The sequence below is a fragment of the Bacillus rossius genome, chromosome 1 (genome assembly GCF_032445375.1).
Source record: "Bacillus rossius redtenbacheri isolate Brsri chromosome 1, Brsri_v3, whole genome shotgun sequence".
Lineage (NCBI taxonomy): Eukaryota > Metazoa > Arthropoda > Insecta > Phasmatodea > Bacillidae > Bacillus > Bacillus rossius.
In genome coordinates, this window is record NC_086330.1 from 119,368,133 (window position 1) to 119,386,231 (window position 18,099).

The 18,099-nt window shown below is 40.5% G+C and overlaps 1 protein-coding gene across 2 annotated transcripts in view; it reads right to left on the bottom strand.

Moving 5' to 3' along the window:
• Nucleotides 1-18,099, bottom strand: part of LOC134543581 (PRKC apoptosis WT1 regulator protein-like) — a 66,072-nt gene that overhangs the window by 21,982 nt on the left and 25,991 nt on the right. For both annotated transcript variants that reach the window (XM_063388382.1, XM_063388381.1), the window contains exons 3-5: nucleotides 9,987-10,164; nucleotides 9,456-9,555; nucleotides 2,165-2,275 (exon numbers count right to left, since the gene is read on the bottom strand). In XM_063388382.1, coding sequence (XP_063244452.1) covers nucleotides 2,165-2,275; nucleotides 9,456-9,555; nucleotides 9,987-10,164 — 389 coding nt within the window. The remainder of the gene's footprint in view (nucleotides 1-2,164; nucleotides 2,276-9,455; nucleotides 9,556-9,986; nucleotides 10,165-18,099) is intronic.

Here is an 18,099-nt window from a genome sequence, read left to right on the forward strand (position 1 = left end):
TAACGGGTTAATTAAACCCAATAACATAAAAATGGGTTTGTAATCAGTAATAAAAGGACCAGAAACCAAAAGTTTTGGAATAGAAGCTGGTACAAGTTTTTCTCTTATAGTAAAAATCCCAAAATTGTATCAAATTGTTGTTACGGGGGCCGTAGTCTCTGATATTTAATGACTGAATTTTAATGCGTGCTCGGGTTTTATGGGCGCCACCGTGCCACGTGCACGGACCGATGTGAGACTCTTTCCCAGGGTCGTGACGTCGCCCATGTGAGGCGTGATTTTAATTTCCCCCCGAATACACCTAGCACGAATCCCTGCCCGCTCTCAGCGTCGGGCACGCTATTACCTACGCAGTGGGCTCTCAGGCGTCCCACACGCCGTCACACTCCACGTGGTCGAATAGATTTAAATAACAAAATAATACGTCAGATTTACACACCTGATTTATTCGGTTACCGCAACTTACACACGTACATGGTTGAAACTGTTTAAAACGCCCGCGGCACGAATCAGTTTAGGGGCCAAGACCCACCACGTGGTCACATCTCAAATTACGTAGTAAATAGAAGAAAAGACCGTTACTGGTAGTAATACAATTAATTATGCAGTCCCCCGACCGAGAGGAGCTCCGAGGACGAAAAGAAAACAATTTAGAAAGAATTAAATTTAAACAGAATTACTTGGCGGTGAAAACAAGCGGTGAGGTCCCCGGAGTGCTGAAGCGTCTACTCTCGGTCGTTGATGGCGGAAGACTGCGCTGAGATCATGGCTCGGCTCGACTAACATGGCGTCCTCCCGCCGAAACAATTGCCGTTAAAGATATTTATGAATTCGTGCCACGGGAAACTAAATTAACATGACAAGAATGATTTAAAAATTATGTGACATTTTCTGAATACTGCAAAAGAATACTACAAATTACAATTATTAAGGAGAGCATTTAATTATTGTCTGGCTTCGGGTTTCCTCGGGAATGTCCGGAAACGCTATTATATTTTGTTACCTTATTTAAATTAAAAGTACATAAAACCCTCCCGGCCGATCTGCCGTCACGTTGCACTTAGGGAACATAAAAACAAATAACACAATTATATTTAATTATGTATTAGGGATGCGGCGCACTGACTCGACAGCGCCCTCTTGCCGGGCGAACACACACGCATGCACACGTACGCACGGTAGGCGGGAGGTTTGAATGGAGGGTGAGTGGTGTTTGGGCGGTGGCATATCGGACTTAAAAGGGGCCGCAGGCCCGGACGATGTCATTGTTTCAATATCTTCTACTAAAGTATTTGTTAGTTTGAGTGGAGTTTTTTGATTTACTGGGAATTTATCTTATCTTTCCCCCCAAATTAATCAGAGTTTTGTTGTCTGATCAGGAAATTGGGACAATAAAATAGGAGTCTAGTTCACTTTAATAGTAGTTGTGATTGATTAATCTAGTTATGTTCAACTAACAAGTTGTTTTAGATAATTTAAGGTTATTTAGTTAATTAGTTTTCCACAATTAATAATTAAAATTAATAAAAAAACTAATTAGTTGATTAGTTTTTTCATAATTAATAAATAAACTTAATTTTTCCACTAATCATGGTTTCTCAAATAATAAGTTAGTTCTGTCTCTTACTGGAAAACTCTAATTTCCAAATTAATAATCATTAACTTAGCCAACTTTAGAGCAAAATTTTTCAGCAGTGTTATTAAAACAACAATAACTACTGCAATATTTCAAGTGTGCCAACCAACCAGGCCAGCATTGGGTAGTGTAAAAGCTAGGTTAGTAAACATACAGTTTATTTTACAACCAGTCTATATTTTTAGAAGTGCCTGCATATTACCTTTACTACAAAGTAATTAAAATAATCTCCCATATTCCAAATGTTGTTAAGTCCATGTTGCAACTGTTCATTTTAATTATAACACTCTTGTTATACAATTCCATCATTCCCGCACAAAAAGTAACATGAATATTCCCAGCATTATTTGAGATCTATGTAACAACACTTAGCATACATAAGATGGCCATTCCTGCCTGCATGTGAATAAATTGCACTTACAGTTTTTCAAACTTTAGAATGACACAATAGGCACCTAACTTGGTGGTATAGAACATGATGCTACACTTACACAAAATAGGTACACACAAGAAATTATTTAATTTTACCTCAGTCACATCAGAGCGGTCCAAAAGTTCATTGTGCTGTGTATTGCGCCGTGTTTCGGCTGTCATCGACTGGTTCTCATCCTCGTCCTCACCAGTGCTGCCACCTGTTGACTGTCATCAACAAACATAATTTTTCATGCCATGAGCTTTCTTATTTCTTACATTCAGTCGTTAATACAATATTAATGTCACGTAAAAACTAGCAAAAATAGTGCAACTCCATTATGATGTTCAAGTTAGTGATCTAAACTTTTTTAATGTGAAAACATTTTTAAAAATGCTCCATACTAAGGTCTGCCAGAGTTAGTGATAAAACTCTTTGGCTGTTACCAAAAATTTTAATATAGCTCGTGACTCAAGTGTTGTATATATCCTGAAAATAGACCACTGTATGTTGCCTATTAGTGCACTTACGCCATCGTGAGCCTATGTCATTGAGCAGGGAGAAGGGGTTGTAAAAGTGTCTTGAAATTCACTCTGTGCGACCAAATAATTAGTCATAACTTCACAACGGAAAGGATTACATAAGTTATTTCTGCATTGTCGTGTGGATATTGAGTGCTCTAAAAGTTAGCTAAGCAGAACAAACTAGGTTTTCAAGTGAAAAGTTGTGCCGGGTGCCAGTTTACAAAATGTTCTCAAACTGCTTGTTTCAAGTAATGCAGCACAATTACAAAAGTATTCAGCTCTAGAGGCAGCGGAAAGGGCTTGAGTGCTCATGTCAGTTCATACGGAATCAAACGAGTGTCAAAACTTATCAACAGAACGAGTGAGGCAAATTCATGAGCGCCATAAATTTGAAGCGTTGGGTGCTGTTGTAGGGGCCCCCTTTTGTGTCAACCAGTGCAGAGGCTAAGATGGCTGAAATCAACTTGAACCCGATTAGATGAATGCCTCAAGCTGATATGCAGGGCAATATGGACCCTCATATTCTAAGGGATTCCAGTACAAGCCTACAGCCAAGTGAGCTCATTCCATACGAGCATCCGGATCACTATCGTATGCTCTGGCAGTGAGCTAATAATCATTTTAGGCACCAGTTTATCGATAATGAATTTGGGTACGCGAGCAGCATAAAAAAGTGAGTTTTATATCTTTACTCTTAAATTATACCTGATAATCTACAAGAGAAGTTTTCACGCAATAAAAATTATGTCAGTGTAGCAATACTACCCACCCCATTTTTAAAAAAAACTATTTAATAACACTTTCTTAACAGGTTGTAGCATTGCAGTATACATGTCTTTTCTACTAACAATATTATTACTAAGAATGGGTTAGGTTGCCCGTATATTTTATTCTGAATTTATAATTATTTAATATACATGTTTTTTCTGTCATCCTTTCAACTTTGTTTTGCTACTTATATTTACCTAATATTATGTGTAATGAGTTTTTTCTATTATTTATTTAAATTTGAATATTGTATTATAATTATATATTACGTTTTTATTAGAATGCAGATGTTGCATAATGGTTCTAGAACAAGGGACTGTGTCTGGGGTGATGTGTAGAAAGAGAGAGGAATAAGAGGCCTGTAAGTGCAAGTGAGAACGAAACAGTGATTCCCCAATAAGAGAGAGACAAACGATATCTCGTCACTGCGTGGGAACTGAGTGATAACTGCTGTCTCACGGTGTGGGAGAGAGAACGAGAATGTAAAGTCCCTGTTTTCAATGTATGTCACGTATTCCTATTGGCTTGTGGTTTGTAATGTAAATGAAGCGTGTGTGTGATTGGTCGGTGAGGTCATGTGACTGCCCTTCCTGCGTGGAGGAACCAGTGCCATGACTTCACCAGTCGTCTGTTGATCGTTGCACGAGGAGGGTGCGTTCGGTGGCTTCTCACAAAATATGTAGTAATTGTGGAATAGAAAATTTAACGGCGGTAGCTCAAGCCAGGCCGAAGATAGAAATTTAATCATTTGTTGTTTTTGGAACTTTTGGGTAATTTTTAAAATTAGTAATTGAGGCTACTGACGTCGGCGTTTGGCTCATGGCGAAATTCATTTTCGCTGGGTGCGGTCCTATTTGAGGCCGCACTGATTTCGTGTACTTACAGCAAGATGTTACTAAGGATTTAACTTAATTCTCATCGCCCGAGCTACGAGCAATTCTTGACAGGCGGATGTACGAGTGGAATGAGAGAGAAAAATATTGAAAGTGATTGGATTCGGTCGTTTCGTCTTTAGGACAGTAAAACTCAAATGAAAAAGAAAGAAGATCTTTTTATTTCATATAAAGAATCATTATAAGGTAACTTAAATATTCCCAAAATCAAAAAAACTAATATTTATTTTGGAAGTTAAAATGAAATTCTAATAAAACCCTACATTATAGATTTTAATTGAATAAAAAAATTCAAACAATATCAATTATGTTCAATTTGCAAGTTTTAGAAACTGTAATAGTTTAATATATACATAAGAATACAATCAAACATTAATATCAATCCCTTTCCTATTTTTACGTTCTTCAAATGATTCATGCAATGGGGAATTTTGATTTAATACAATTTCTTGGACATACGCCATTGCAGTTTTGCATTGTTTGTCATGGAAAAAATTAAAAAATTCAAATTAAAAAAATAAAAATGAAAACATAAACCAACAGAGAACAAGTCTAAATCAGCTATGTCAAACAGATAAACCCAACGATGTACCTACACAGCTATTATGGACACCACAACGAAGACAACACCGACGAACACAGTGGGTTTCCTATGACAAAACAGTTGTGACATTTTGGGAACTGGCACTGGAAAACAGGGGGTTTATATATGTTCGACCTCCTCAACTAGCACAGCCAAAGGCAGGCGAGGGCTACCCTGATTGGCCGCGAGCCTATTGCTGTGAAGGTTGTTGGTTGGTTTGCAAGTGATTTTTGTGTCAAATTAGTTTCTGTTATAATTAAAGGTATCCATATATTTTATTATTCAATACTTTGTTGACTGATAATATTGTTATTGCTGACAATAAATGCTGATTCCTTTAGTTTCCTTTTAATTGGGTGTTCTTCCTGAATGAGTGATTTTATGGATGTTGTCCCAGGCATGTTCGGCAAGTCTAGATTTTTGAGTTTCACCTTTATGTTGTTTTTGTGTTCTTTAACGCATATTGAAAGGGCCCATCATGTTTCTTCAATGAACATGCAACCACATTCACAGGGGATCTGATAAACACAGTTCTGACATTGCAAGGGAGGTAAGTGCTATTAATGAAATTTTTCAGGAGAAGCACAAAACCATATAGTCATAAATATTACAATGAATAGGAGGTAAGGGCCATTGATGAAATTGTTCAGGAGGATAAAAAAACAAATGAGGAGTATAAATTGAGACAAAATATATAGATAAATTTATATATATAGCATATATTTAGAATATAAATATATATATAAAATATATATAATATATATGGAATATAAATATATATGTAGAATATAAATATATAATATATAAATATATATAAAATATAAATATATAGAATAAATGAATATCGACATGCAGGTTTTTAGGCGCCAGCTGAGGGACCAAACTGTTGTTTCAGACACACATGTAGAATGGTGACAAATATTTATTATACCTTTAGTATTTAAAAACGAATTGAATAATCATAATACCACAGACATTTTTGTAACATTATTTACAAATGTCTTGATAAAATTTGTGGTACTTTTGGTCCATGTATGGCAGCATTTTCAGTAGATCCTTCTTTTTTCCTTCACTGAGTGATATTTTTCTTGCATGTCAAACTCACTTATGTCTTTAAACTCACTGTACTTTCCCTTCTTGAAGATGATGATGTTCTCATAATCTTCCACCTCACTGAAGCTCTGTTTTGTTTTTATCTTGGGCAGATCTACCTCAGACACTCTTATCCAGGATTACGAAGATATCTTCAATGACTTTGTGTATATGAAACTGTCACATGCTTTTCCAACATCAAACAAATCGCTTCTTTCCATCGGAACCACGCTGAACTGTTTTTGAAGTCTTGTTATTTTGACCATTTGATGAATTTCTTCTGGCACCATACAATTACAAACCTTGTTCCTTTTTTCAATCACACCAAATTCACGATCGCAAGGCATATAAGAGTGTCCAGGGACCAAGAATTTTAGGTCAATTTCTTTAAAGTGCCCTTTCATTACAAGAAAAATAAGAGCAATCAACACCATTCAGTTTTTGTTCTGCCCTGCACAGTTGTCACACTAAATTTCTAGTTGTTTGTTTGGTGTGAACTCTGATGTGAGCACTTTGAGCAAACAGGATGCAACGTTTCCTCCTCGCCCCCCAATACCTTCATGCCACATACACATGTAACTTCTTGAAGTGTTCCCTACATGTATACATAGGTTGTAATTGGACAACTGTCTTGAATAAAACATATCACTATGTGTAAAAGCATGAGTGAACATAACTTGTTGATGTCTACAACTGTCACTGAACTTGAAGGATATTGACACTGCAGAATCGAGGAAGAAAGAAGTTTCATTGCTTTTTCTGCCTTCCTTTGGTGAAGTTCTCGACTAGCAGTTAAGGGGAATCTTGCTACCCCAACTGCTGACTTTATTTCTGATGTTAACTTATTACAGATTCGGCAGGTATCTGTCCTTGGCCTTTTAAAACTTAACTTGGGAAATTCCCGTTTGAATACCCTACGATAAAACCTTTCATCTATAGCTGTATTCGGATATTTTTCTTTAAATGCTTTGAACATGCGATGTATATTTAAGTCAGGGCTCAAGTATTCCTTTGAGGACTTGAGGAGAGAATAATGACTCTCTTCTCTTGGAAATGAAAATATATGATTTTTAATTAGATGTTTATGATCATGTGTATATTTTGTTCTTCGTGAAGCAGGATTCTTTCCACGACCATCTTTGAATACCACATAACCTTTCTTCAAAAGTGTCAAAAGGTTTTCATTTTTCTTTTTGGTAATCATGAATATCTCTCTAAATGTTTTGTTGCACACCTGTATGTTTCCACCTTTTGATGGAACATCATTATATATTGCGGGTTTGTCTTCTACTTTGGGAAGCATCGTCATATTTACCGTGACGCCTCCATGATATGTTCGTCAAATTAATGTGACTCATTAGATATGTACCTTGTGCTTCTAGTGTTAAACTGCAAAACTCAGAATGAAGAATCCGAAAATCATTCGTTGTAAGAGAATGACACTTGTAACGACATTTGCAACTGGCCTAAAAAAAAGTGTAACAATAGGTACAGTTCATTGTTACTTATATTTGAATACAATACAGTGAAACATATGTACAATGAATAAAACAATATTTATCTTACACTTACCTTATCTGGTAAACGGTAATCAGTTTTCTTTCCTGCCATCTTCAAACATGTAAACATACGGTATTGATATCATAGATAATGTAACAAGGAAGATGTCACATTAAACGTAAACAAATCGGTATCACAGATAATTAATAAAGTAGGTGAACGTGTGAATGTCATAGATACCATTATAAATACAAACAATAACTGTGGCATGGAGGTTATTGCTTGTTAGTTGTGTTATGGCACTTACCTCTTTCTCTATGCCAACTGTAATGGAGTTACCTCAAGTGTCGCTTTACGACTAATTGAATACAAATAATGAAACGTCATAGGCACTTGCCTCCTTTTCAGAGCTATTGGCCTTGTGACTGGAAATGATTTCCTGGGTAAATGTCATTTTGGTAAAAAATGGCACCTCCTTTTCAATGTCAGTGCCTCAATTGGTTTATCTGTAGTTTTTTGTTGAGTGATTTGGGATTTGTTTGTCATCATGTGCTGTTTTATGTCACGTGGGTAGCCATGTGCAGAAAGTTAATGTTTTAAGTGATGATGTTCATCAGCATATGATTTCTTGTCTGAACAAATAATTTCAGCTCGGTTAGTTATTAAGGTGTGAATTATACTTTGGTGCTTTTCAGATGGTTGGAATTGAAATTAAAGTATTGGACTGTATGTATTGGTTTTCTGTATACTTTAGTGGTAATTTTGCAGATTTTCCTGGCAACTAGGATGTCTCGGAAAGCAAGGACAGCTTCGTTTTCCATTTCATACGTGAACCATGTAGATGACCTGAATGAATTGAGGAAATGGGCAAACCCATCTAATTTTTCGGGGCCATGTTGCCAGACAAAAGTGTCGTCAACATAATGAAGCTTGCTTGAAACTCTCCATGAAAATGTTGGCCATAAAGGAAAAAAGTGAAGAACCCATTGCCATTATATCGGTTTGCTTGTAGAATTTGTCTTTGAATTGGAAAATTTCTCATATCTTGGTTATGGAGATGAAGTGACCAGAATCTGTAACAAAGGTAGGTGTTTGGCATGTGAGTGGATTGACAATTTTTAGCAGAAATTTAGAAAGTTTTTGACATGGAGAATTACAAGCGCTGATGATAGGTCTCAAAGGCCTGGTTGGTAGATTTTTAATAGGCTATAAATGTGAGGTGACTTACTGCTGAGAGGTGTTCGGGTGCTCCTGGTTTTGTTTGGTTATTGACTCTGGTGATTTTTCAGGGTCTGCTACACTTTACGTTCAGTGCTGGACGTTGGATCTTTGTTCAGATATACATATTTGTCTGAGGTAATAAGGGTGATTTTAACATTATCGTTTGTCCGGTCTAGTATGACTGTAGCCCGGCCCTTGTCAGCAGGAAGGATGACAATGTCAGAATCTGCGTTCAGTGTTTTGAAGGCTTTGAGCTCGTCAGAGGAAATAAGTATTTGGTTTTGGTGACCTGGCTGATGTAATGGCAGTCCAAACAGTTCACCAAAACTCCTCCTGTTTGATTGCTGGCAGTATGAATACGGCACTTTCTACAGAAAAAACTATGTCTAAAACAGGGATTCTATGAGGAGCAATACTGAAACTAAACCCTTTTTCTGAAACAAATTTTTATAATTTTGAAAGAGTTTTACTCGATGCATTAGTGACTGTATCATTTATATTACTTATATTCCTATTTGGTACTTTTTTTTATTTAAAGCAAAAAAAAAATGTTGATTTTTTTACAACACAATCAGAATCATGAAAAATAGCACAGATTAGTTTTTTTTATCTAGGTTATGACTACCAAACTTTCTGAGAAATATTTAATATTTTTAACTTTGAATGTATTAAATAAATTTTCATGAACACTGAATGGTATGCATAGGTTTAATCTAACTTTACTAAAAGATGCAGCAGCCCAATGTCAACAGTAAAGCAATATAACTTGTCATTAACTACCACTGTACTGAAGTTAGTAGCCACAAAAGGCAGACTTGCTACATACCTCAGTGGAAGGCAGGTGAACCACTCCAGTACTTCTGCGTTTTTCCCGCAGTTTCCTACGATCGCGTTGCTGCTGCTTCCCCTTGTTCAGGTGGTTTGACCTGGAAATCGTACACACACACAAAATAACTATAAAAAACCATTTCAAAATAGTTAAAGGTCTCTAATCCAGCATTCCATGGCACCAATTGAGATGTTCGCGTTCTGATTTTTTCGGGTGGGTTCCGGCTGTTGACTTTGCCCGCCAGGTCTGCCAAGGTTTCTCAATTCACCCAGAGTTTATCACTACCTTCGGTTTTCATTTCAGTACAGAGTTTCCTGTTTTATAGCACATTTATTTCACAATTTCACATTTGCTATTTACATAAAACTATAATGTTGTTTGATAATCTGGCAAAACCACTAATCCAGCTTGGCCATTGTCTCAAACGTTCTGGATTGAAGGCCTTTCAATGTAATAATACGTTTGAGTAGCTTTCGCTTACACGTCCTCCTTTATTTAATGCTAAAACAAGTATATTTATTGTCGCACCTGTTCACGTGCTCGGTGAGTGGCTGCCTCACGGTCACGCACCTCGTCGTCCTCTTCTCCTTGGCCCGGGTCAGCGGCTTGGGGCTGGCGTCGTGCTCCGTGACGGGGAAGCTCCCGCTCAGGTTCAGGCTCTCCGACGTCTTCATTTCGCCCCCGCCGTCATCCCCTCCGCCCGGATCTGCACCACGCAGCACTCTCATGCACTGCCCGTTTCTTTGGCAGCCATCAGCCCATCACACTAACACTACATATGTTCATTTTCTGGAAAAGTATTTTTGGGGAAATTATTCAATAGTTTACAGGAAAATTTTCTGCACCAGAAAATGTTCTGAGTTGTATTTTTTACAGAAACAACAAAAATAAATTTTATGTACTTTTTTTATACAAACAAAACTAAATAAAACACACTTTTTTACTAAGGCTCAATTAACATTTGTGGGTTGGGTAGGAACAATACCACTCTCTACCAACAGAAAGGAACAAAAAATGATTGTTTGAATAGTACCTACTAGCCTACATAAAATTAATTATAGTCATTTTTATATTAAACTATCTTCAATTATGTAAAACAATGTTGGAAATGGAAAAGAAGAAAATTTTCTGGAAAAATAAGTGGTTTCTTGAACGGAAAATGTTTCCACAAACACACACACAAAAAAACTCAGCGTGGATAGACACACAAATGGTCATGGCTGCTAGCAAAGAACTGCCCCAGCAATTTCGGGAAAATACTGAAAACAGGCCAACCCAAGGCCCACCAAGGCTTTGGCACAACAGGAAATTACTTATTGACTGCTAAATAAACTAAAATGTAACTAGGATAGCACAATCATGAAAAATTTTAAATCAAGTTATTACAATGGCAGTAGCTTCCTTCTGTATGTCTACAAATACCTAGTTAACCAATTCCAGGATTTTTCAAAACCTTATAACAATATTTTCCTGCATTATTATTTTTTTTATCAAAGGGTGATTTTTAAATCTAGATATACAACCAAGATTAAACATGAGCTGATATTGAAGCACAAAAAGCTACTCATATGTATCAGCGATTCAATGCACAATGAAGGCACTTCAATACAGAGTAAAAGGTAAGCCTTCAGTTATCATTTATGTTGATTCTACAATTAAAATTGGCAGTAGCTTAGTTTATTACATATGTAAATTCTTATAAATGGCTTAGTATGAGTCTACTTAAAACAAAAATATTTGTACTATAGAGGGTAGCACTTCGACACCGGAAACATAACTAGTGTATGAGTATTAAAATTTGGAATATTTCTCTATGCAATTAATGTTATACTTTTATTCAAGTTTAATTTTCAATTTTCTTCTTCTTCTTTGGTGTCTCAAATTTTTACAGTCTTTGCAATCAACAACCAGCAAACTGATATTCAGAGAAATCAATGTATTTTTTTATAAGGACAAATACTGCATTACATAAGTGACTTTCTTTGTGTTTTTTGGAACTTATAATTAGTATTTTGTACTGCAAATATTCTTTTAGAACAGTTAATTGGATTTAACGCCTCATTCAGGCTAAAAGGATTTTCAAGCAAAACTTGAAATGATTTAGCAATCTTTACAATTTAGCAACCTTCACAATTTCAGCCAAGGTATGATGTATGGTTGTAACAGTTAATTGGATTTAACGCCTCATTCAGGCTAAAAGGATTTTCAAGCAAAACTTGAAATGATTTAGCAATCTTTACAATTTAGCAACCTTCACAATTTCAGCCAAGGTATGATGTATGGTTGTAAAATACACTTGAAGATTTGTAAGAAGAGATCGATTCCAAGTGGCAACATTATAATTTTGTAAGAATTATGATATTAAGAAGATGTAAGTGATATTTGGTGCTTCTCAAGATTCAAATTGTAAGAACTGCTGTTTGGAGTGTGTATAGTGTACATAGGTATTTAAGTATTTTTGCTGACGTTACGTGTGCAACAAATTTGAGACTGAACATTCGAACATTTGAATTCCCGCGCTGCACAAGTAGCAGCGCCACCCCTTCACAGTTGGCCACCATGGTTCCAGATTTGGCAACGCTGCCAAGGTTGGCAGCGCGTCGGACTTCCGTCAGGAAGTCAGTTCATCGTGTGTTTTCGTGATGGTAAGTGTGGCTATCGGGCCCGCTCACCATTGTTTTTCGTCTCGTAACGCAATCCGTTGCAATCGTTGTTTGTACAGTCAATTATTTCGCGTGATGCGAACATTTGGTCCTCCGGGCCGGATCTATTTGTGCCGGCATCGCTTTCGTTGTTTCGGCGTGTCGTGTGCCGCGTGGTGAACGTTTTTGTGTGTAGGGCAAATTTCTTGGGTATGTAATTTTCTCTAACCTTTTGTGCTTCGTTGAACGTTGAGTTTGTCTCCGCTGTAGTTACTCGTGCGTCACCGAGGTAACATTTACCGGCATACTTCTCACGTGGTGGTGTTTTAGGTTATGTGTTGAGTCATTGTACTACGTGACTATTTACTATGGCGGATAAACGGTCAGCGCTGATACGCGTGCGCATCGCAGAGAGTCGCCTGAAGCGGGCATTTGACCTTTCTCAAAGCGCGCGTGAGGACCCCTCGCAAAGAAACTTATTTCTTGCAACAGTGCGCGACTTGGAAAACATAAAGGAGCAGTTCGAAGTTGACTGCGTCGCGGTGGAAGCAGCCATCGGCGAAACAGATGTGGACGTAGCTGAGCACGCTTCTCGCATGGAAGCTTTCGATGATAAATACTTCCAAATCAGGGCCGTTGTAGCCGGCATAGAGGACTCAAAGGTACAGCCCTCCAGCCAACCACAGTCTCAGGTGAGCAAACCACGGGTGGCCCTGCCGAAGATATCACTTCCAAGTTTTGATGGTAGTCCACAGCAATGGCCCAACTTTTCGAACTTGTTCAGTACACTTATCACCAATAATAGTGAGCTTTCCCCTGTAGAAAAGTTAGCCTATCTGAGATCTGCCCTCAGTGGAGAGCCTTTAGGGATGATCAGTTCCTTGACTATGTCCAATGCCAACTTTGATGTGGCCTGGAAGCTACTCGCAGGGCGGTATGAAAATAAGCGACTTGTCGTGGCAATACACGTAGATGCACTCTTGCACGCACCAGCTGTTACCTCTGACTCACCTAAAGCACTACGCCAATTGTTGACAAACATCACTGAGAGCATTTCTGCCCTGACGGCACTGGATGTGCCAGTGACTCAGTGGGACTTGATCCTGCTTCCTATCCTATGCAAGCGCTTAGATTCTTGTCTTCAGACACAGTGGGAAATGTCGCTTACTAATGAGTTCCCTACAGTGAGTGATTTCGTAAAGTTTTTGGAAAAGCACTGTCGCGCTCAGGAGGCTGTTGCTCAGTCACGTGGCAAGTCGTCAGGACTGCAGCCGCCCATGAGAAAATCTTCTCCACCATTCGCTGGCTGGAAGCAATCTCGTGGTCAAGCGCTGAATAGTTTAGTCAGCTCCTCACAGACCTGCGGTCTGTGTGGTGGCCCACATGCTCTTGTAAAATGCAGTAAGTTTAATCAAAGTGACCCTAAAGATAGGTATACCATTGTGAAAAGACAGGATCTGTGCTTGAATTGTCTTTCGCCTGCACATCGAGCCAAAGGTTGTCCATCGTCAGCATGTCGTCATTGTGGAGCTCGCCACCATACTTTGTTACATTTTAAGCAGCAACCACCCGAAGGCAGCTGTGCATCTCCAGAAGGCTTCAATGCTTTGTCAACAGAAGCTAATTCTGCGACAGTTGCCGTTACCGCCGCAGCCCCGAGCTGTTCTAAGACTGTCCTGTTGTCAACTGCTCAGGTAAACATCCTCGACCGCACTGGTACACCATTTGTTGTTCGGGCACTGCTTGACACTGCTAGCCAAGCTAGCTTCATTTCAGAGAAGTGTGTTCAGAACCTGCGGTTAACTAAAAGGGGGACGCATTTGCCCATACAGGGCTTATCCAACACCCCTGTCAATGTGGCCAAATCCTATGTTTCAGTTGTTATCACACCAGTTGGCATCTTAGCGTCTCAGTTTGCGCTGGATGTTTTTGTGCTTCCTCGTATAACCAGTAGCGTGCCAGGTACAAAGTTGTCTGATAGGGTTCGTAAATCTGTGGCACACTTGCACCTTGCTGATCCTGCCTTTGACACTCCTGGTCCAGTCGACCTACTTATTGGTGCTGACCTGGTTCCGTATTTAATGAAAGGTGGAAAGATTGATGGGTCTCCAGTGGCTCTAGACTCTGTACTAGGTTGGATCCTGATGGGGAAGGTGGAAATTGAACAGACTTCAACCAACATGACATCCCTTTGTGTTTCGCTGGTGACCTCTCATCCCCCATTACCTGATGTCATGAGAAGGTTTTGGGAGATTGAAGAATTTCCCCTTGTGAAGCATCAGTCTCCCGAGGATGTACACTGTGAAGAGCTGTTTGTGAAGTCTTACACAAGGCATGAGACCGGCCGGTACAGCGTTGCGTTACCGTTTTGTCAACCTGAGCCAGAGTTAGGGTCCTCTAGACCTCAAGCCATTAATCGTTTGCTTCGCCTGGAAAGACGTCTCAAAGGGGACCCTGCCCTCAAGCAGAAGTATTCCGAGTTTATGGAGGATTATCTCGCGATGGGCCACATGGAAAGAGTCGCTGAGACAGAAATGGACTGTGCCCATGCCTTCTATATACCTCACCACGCTGTCGTGAAACCAGACAGCTCCACTACAAAGGTGCGCGTTGTTTTTGATGCATCAGCCAAGAGTTCCACAGGTGTGTCGCTTAATGATACTTTGTTAACAGGGCCAAAATTGCAGCAAGATATTTTTAATCTACTATTGAGCTTTCGTTTACATGTTGTAGTTTTCACGGCAGACGTAAAACAAATGTATCGCCAGATCCATGTCCATCGTCATCATCAGGATTATCAACGTATTGTGTGGCGCTCTAGTGACGCAGCTCCAGTCCAGGACTACAGGCTGAAAACTGTGACCTATGGAGTGTCTTCTGCCCCATTCTTGGCACTCCGCACTCTTAAGCAGCTGGCTGAAGATGAGAGAGAACAATTTCCCACTGCCTCTCGAGTGTTGTTGTCGGATGTTTATGTGGACGATGTTGTTACGGGTGCGCCGTCTGTGGACTCTGCAGTGGCCATGCAGCAGGAGCTCATCAAGCTTTTAGCGAAAGGGGGATTTCAACTCCGAAAATTCATGAGCAACCATCCGACACTCCTGAATTGGCTTCCTGCTGAGGATATTGAAACCCTCCAACCGTTAGCCTTGGATCAGGACAGCTGCACTGTAATCAAGGTACTGGGACTACAGTGGAACCCCACCTCCGACACATATTCATACAAGGTCCGAGCCAGCGCCTGCCCTGCGACAAAAAGGACAATTTTATCGAACGTGGCAAGGATTTTCGATCCTCTCGGTTGGTTGACACCTATCAGCATGTTTGCAAAATGTCTCATTCAAGTCCTTTGGGTTCAAAATCTCGACTGGGATGCAAAACCACCACCAAACATATTAGACAGCTGGAACAAGTTCAACAGCCAGCTCCCTCTTCTGTCTGCACTCAACATCTCTCGCCTTGTCAGGGGAAAACAGGGCTGTTCCTATCAACTTCATGGATTTTCAGACAGTTCAGAATTGGGTTATGCAGCAAGTGTCTACCTTCGTGTGGTTGATGTTGATGGGACAATCACGGTACACCTGCTCGCTGGCAAATCTAAAGTAGCCCCTGTCAAGGCCCAGTCTCTACCTCGGTTGGAGTTGTGTGGAGCTCTTCTCTTGTCTCGGTTGCTTCGTCACATGATAAATGTGCATGTAATGGAACTTGAATTCACCTCCATTGTTGCCTGGACTGATTCACAAGTAGCCCTAGCGTGGATCCACTCTTCATCTCATGAGTTAAAAACATTTGTGGCAAATAGGGTTAGTGAGATTCAGGACCTGACCCCTTCAAGTTGGTGGAGGCACGTGCGTTCAGAACACAACCCTGCTGACTGTGGCTCACGTGGATTGTTACCTGCCCAGATACTTGACCACCACCTTTGGTGGACAGGCCCTGCATGGTTGACGTTACCTGCAGATGAATGCCCTGCAAGTGCTTCGTGTAGTGACATTTCCGATTTGGTCCAACAGGAGAAGAAGTCGTTGGCATTGGCAACTATTCTGTATACTGAAGACATTGATTCACTGGTCGAACGTTTCAGCAGTCTAATGAAGTTACTGAGAGTGACTCCTATATTCTGCGTTTTGTTGCTAATTGTCGTCACTCACAAAGTGCTCGTGAATCAGGGACCCCGTGTCCTCGTGAGTTGGAGACTGCCTTAAATTTCTGGATACTTCGAGTTCAGTCGATGGTGTTCAAAGATGACCTGGCCTCTTTGAGAAAGAATAAGCGAACCTCACCACAGATACGGAAGCTTCATCCTTTCCTCGACTCTGATGGGTTTCTTAGGGTGGGTGGCAGGCTTGACCAGTCGAAGCTCCCGTTTCAACACAAACACCCGGCCTTGCTTCCTAAATCAAACCCCTTGACGAGCAGGATTATACAACACTATCACAACGTCAATCAACATCCCGGGATACAAGCACTTCAAAGTATTCTTAGAGAGAAATTTTGGATTCTCTCAGATAAGCAGGCAATCACCAGCTGTGTTCACCGCTGCTTGAAGTGTTTCAAGGCACAGCCACCCACTTTTACACCCCTCATGGGAAGTCTCCCGGCCATGAGAGTCCAGCAAGTGAAACCATTTTCGAAGGCCGGCGTGGATTACGCTGGCCCCTTTTTCATAAAACTGGCTCGTGTGCGCAAAGTCACTCTGTTGAAGGCCTATCTGTGTATATTTGTATGTTGTACCACTAAGGCGGTTCATGTGGAGTTGGCGTCTGACCTGTCGACTGAGGTGTTCCTTGCTGCATACAAACGTTTCATCGCCCGCAGAGGGAGATCCTCTGACCTCTATAGCGATTGCGGGACGAACTTTGTTGGAGCCCACAACCAGCTGACAGAACTGCAACGCATGTTGTCATCCTCATCGCATCAACAGACCATAGTGGATTGTTTAGCTCCTTTTGGAGTGAGGTGGCACTTCAACCCTCCAGCCGCTCCTCATTTCGGAGGCTTGTGGGAGGCTGCAGTTAAGGCGTTCAAGTCACATTTAAATCGGGTCATTGGTGAACAGATTCTCAGCTTTGAGGAGCTCTACACGGTCGTGGTCCAAGTGGAGGCCATACTGAATTCTAGGCCACTCTGTCCATTAAGTTCCGATCCCAATGATCTGCGTGCTCTCACCCCAGGACACTTCTTGACCATGGAGCCGCTGGTGTCGCATCCTGAACCCGAATTGGAACAGGTACAACTTAACAGACTGCAGCGTTGGCAACTAGTATCGCGGTTGCATCAAGACTTTTGGCACCGGTGGCACCGCGAATATCTGCACACACTGCAGCAGCGTTCGAAGTGGCAAGATCAAACGATAGCTATCACACCAAACCAATTGGTGTTGATAAAGGAAGATAGAGTACCTCCCCTGCAATGGAAGTTGGGACGCGTCCTGCATCTTCATCCTGGATCTGATGGTGTGCCTAGGGTCGCTACAGTGCGTACCACCTCTGGGAGTCTAAAACGCCCTGTAGTGAAGTTGTGCCCATTGCCTCTTGAGTAGTGTTGAAATGGGTCATTTCAAGGTGGGCGGAATGTTTGGAGTGTGTATAGTGTACATAGGTATTTAAGTATTTTTGCTGACGTTACGTGTGCAACAAATTTGAGACTGAACATTCGAACATTTGAATTCCCGCGCTGCACAAGTAGCAGCGCCACCCCTTCACAGTTGGCCACCATGGTTCGAGATTTGGCAACGCTGCCAAGGTTGGCAGCGCGTCGGACTTCCGTCAGGAAGTCAGTTCATCGTGTGTTTTCGTGATGGTAAGTGTGGCTATCGGGCCCGCTCACCATTGTTTTTCGTCTCGTAACGCAATCCGTTGCAATCGTTGTTTGTACAGTCAATTATTTCGCGTGATGCGAACAACTGCACTGAACTTTCGTTGAACGAGATTGATATTATTCCACTACGCTAATACGATAATTCTACTATATCAGTGTTAAGTAACAACTGATTGAGA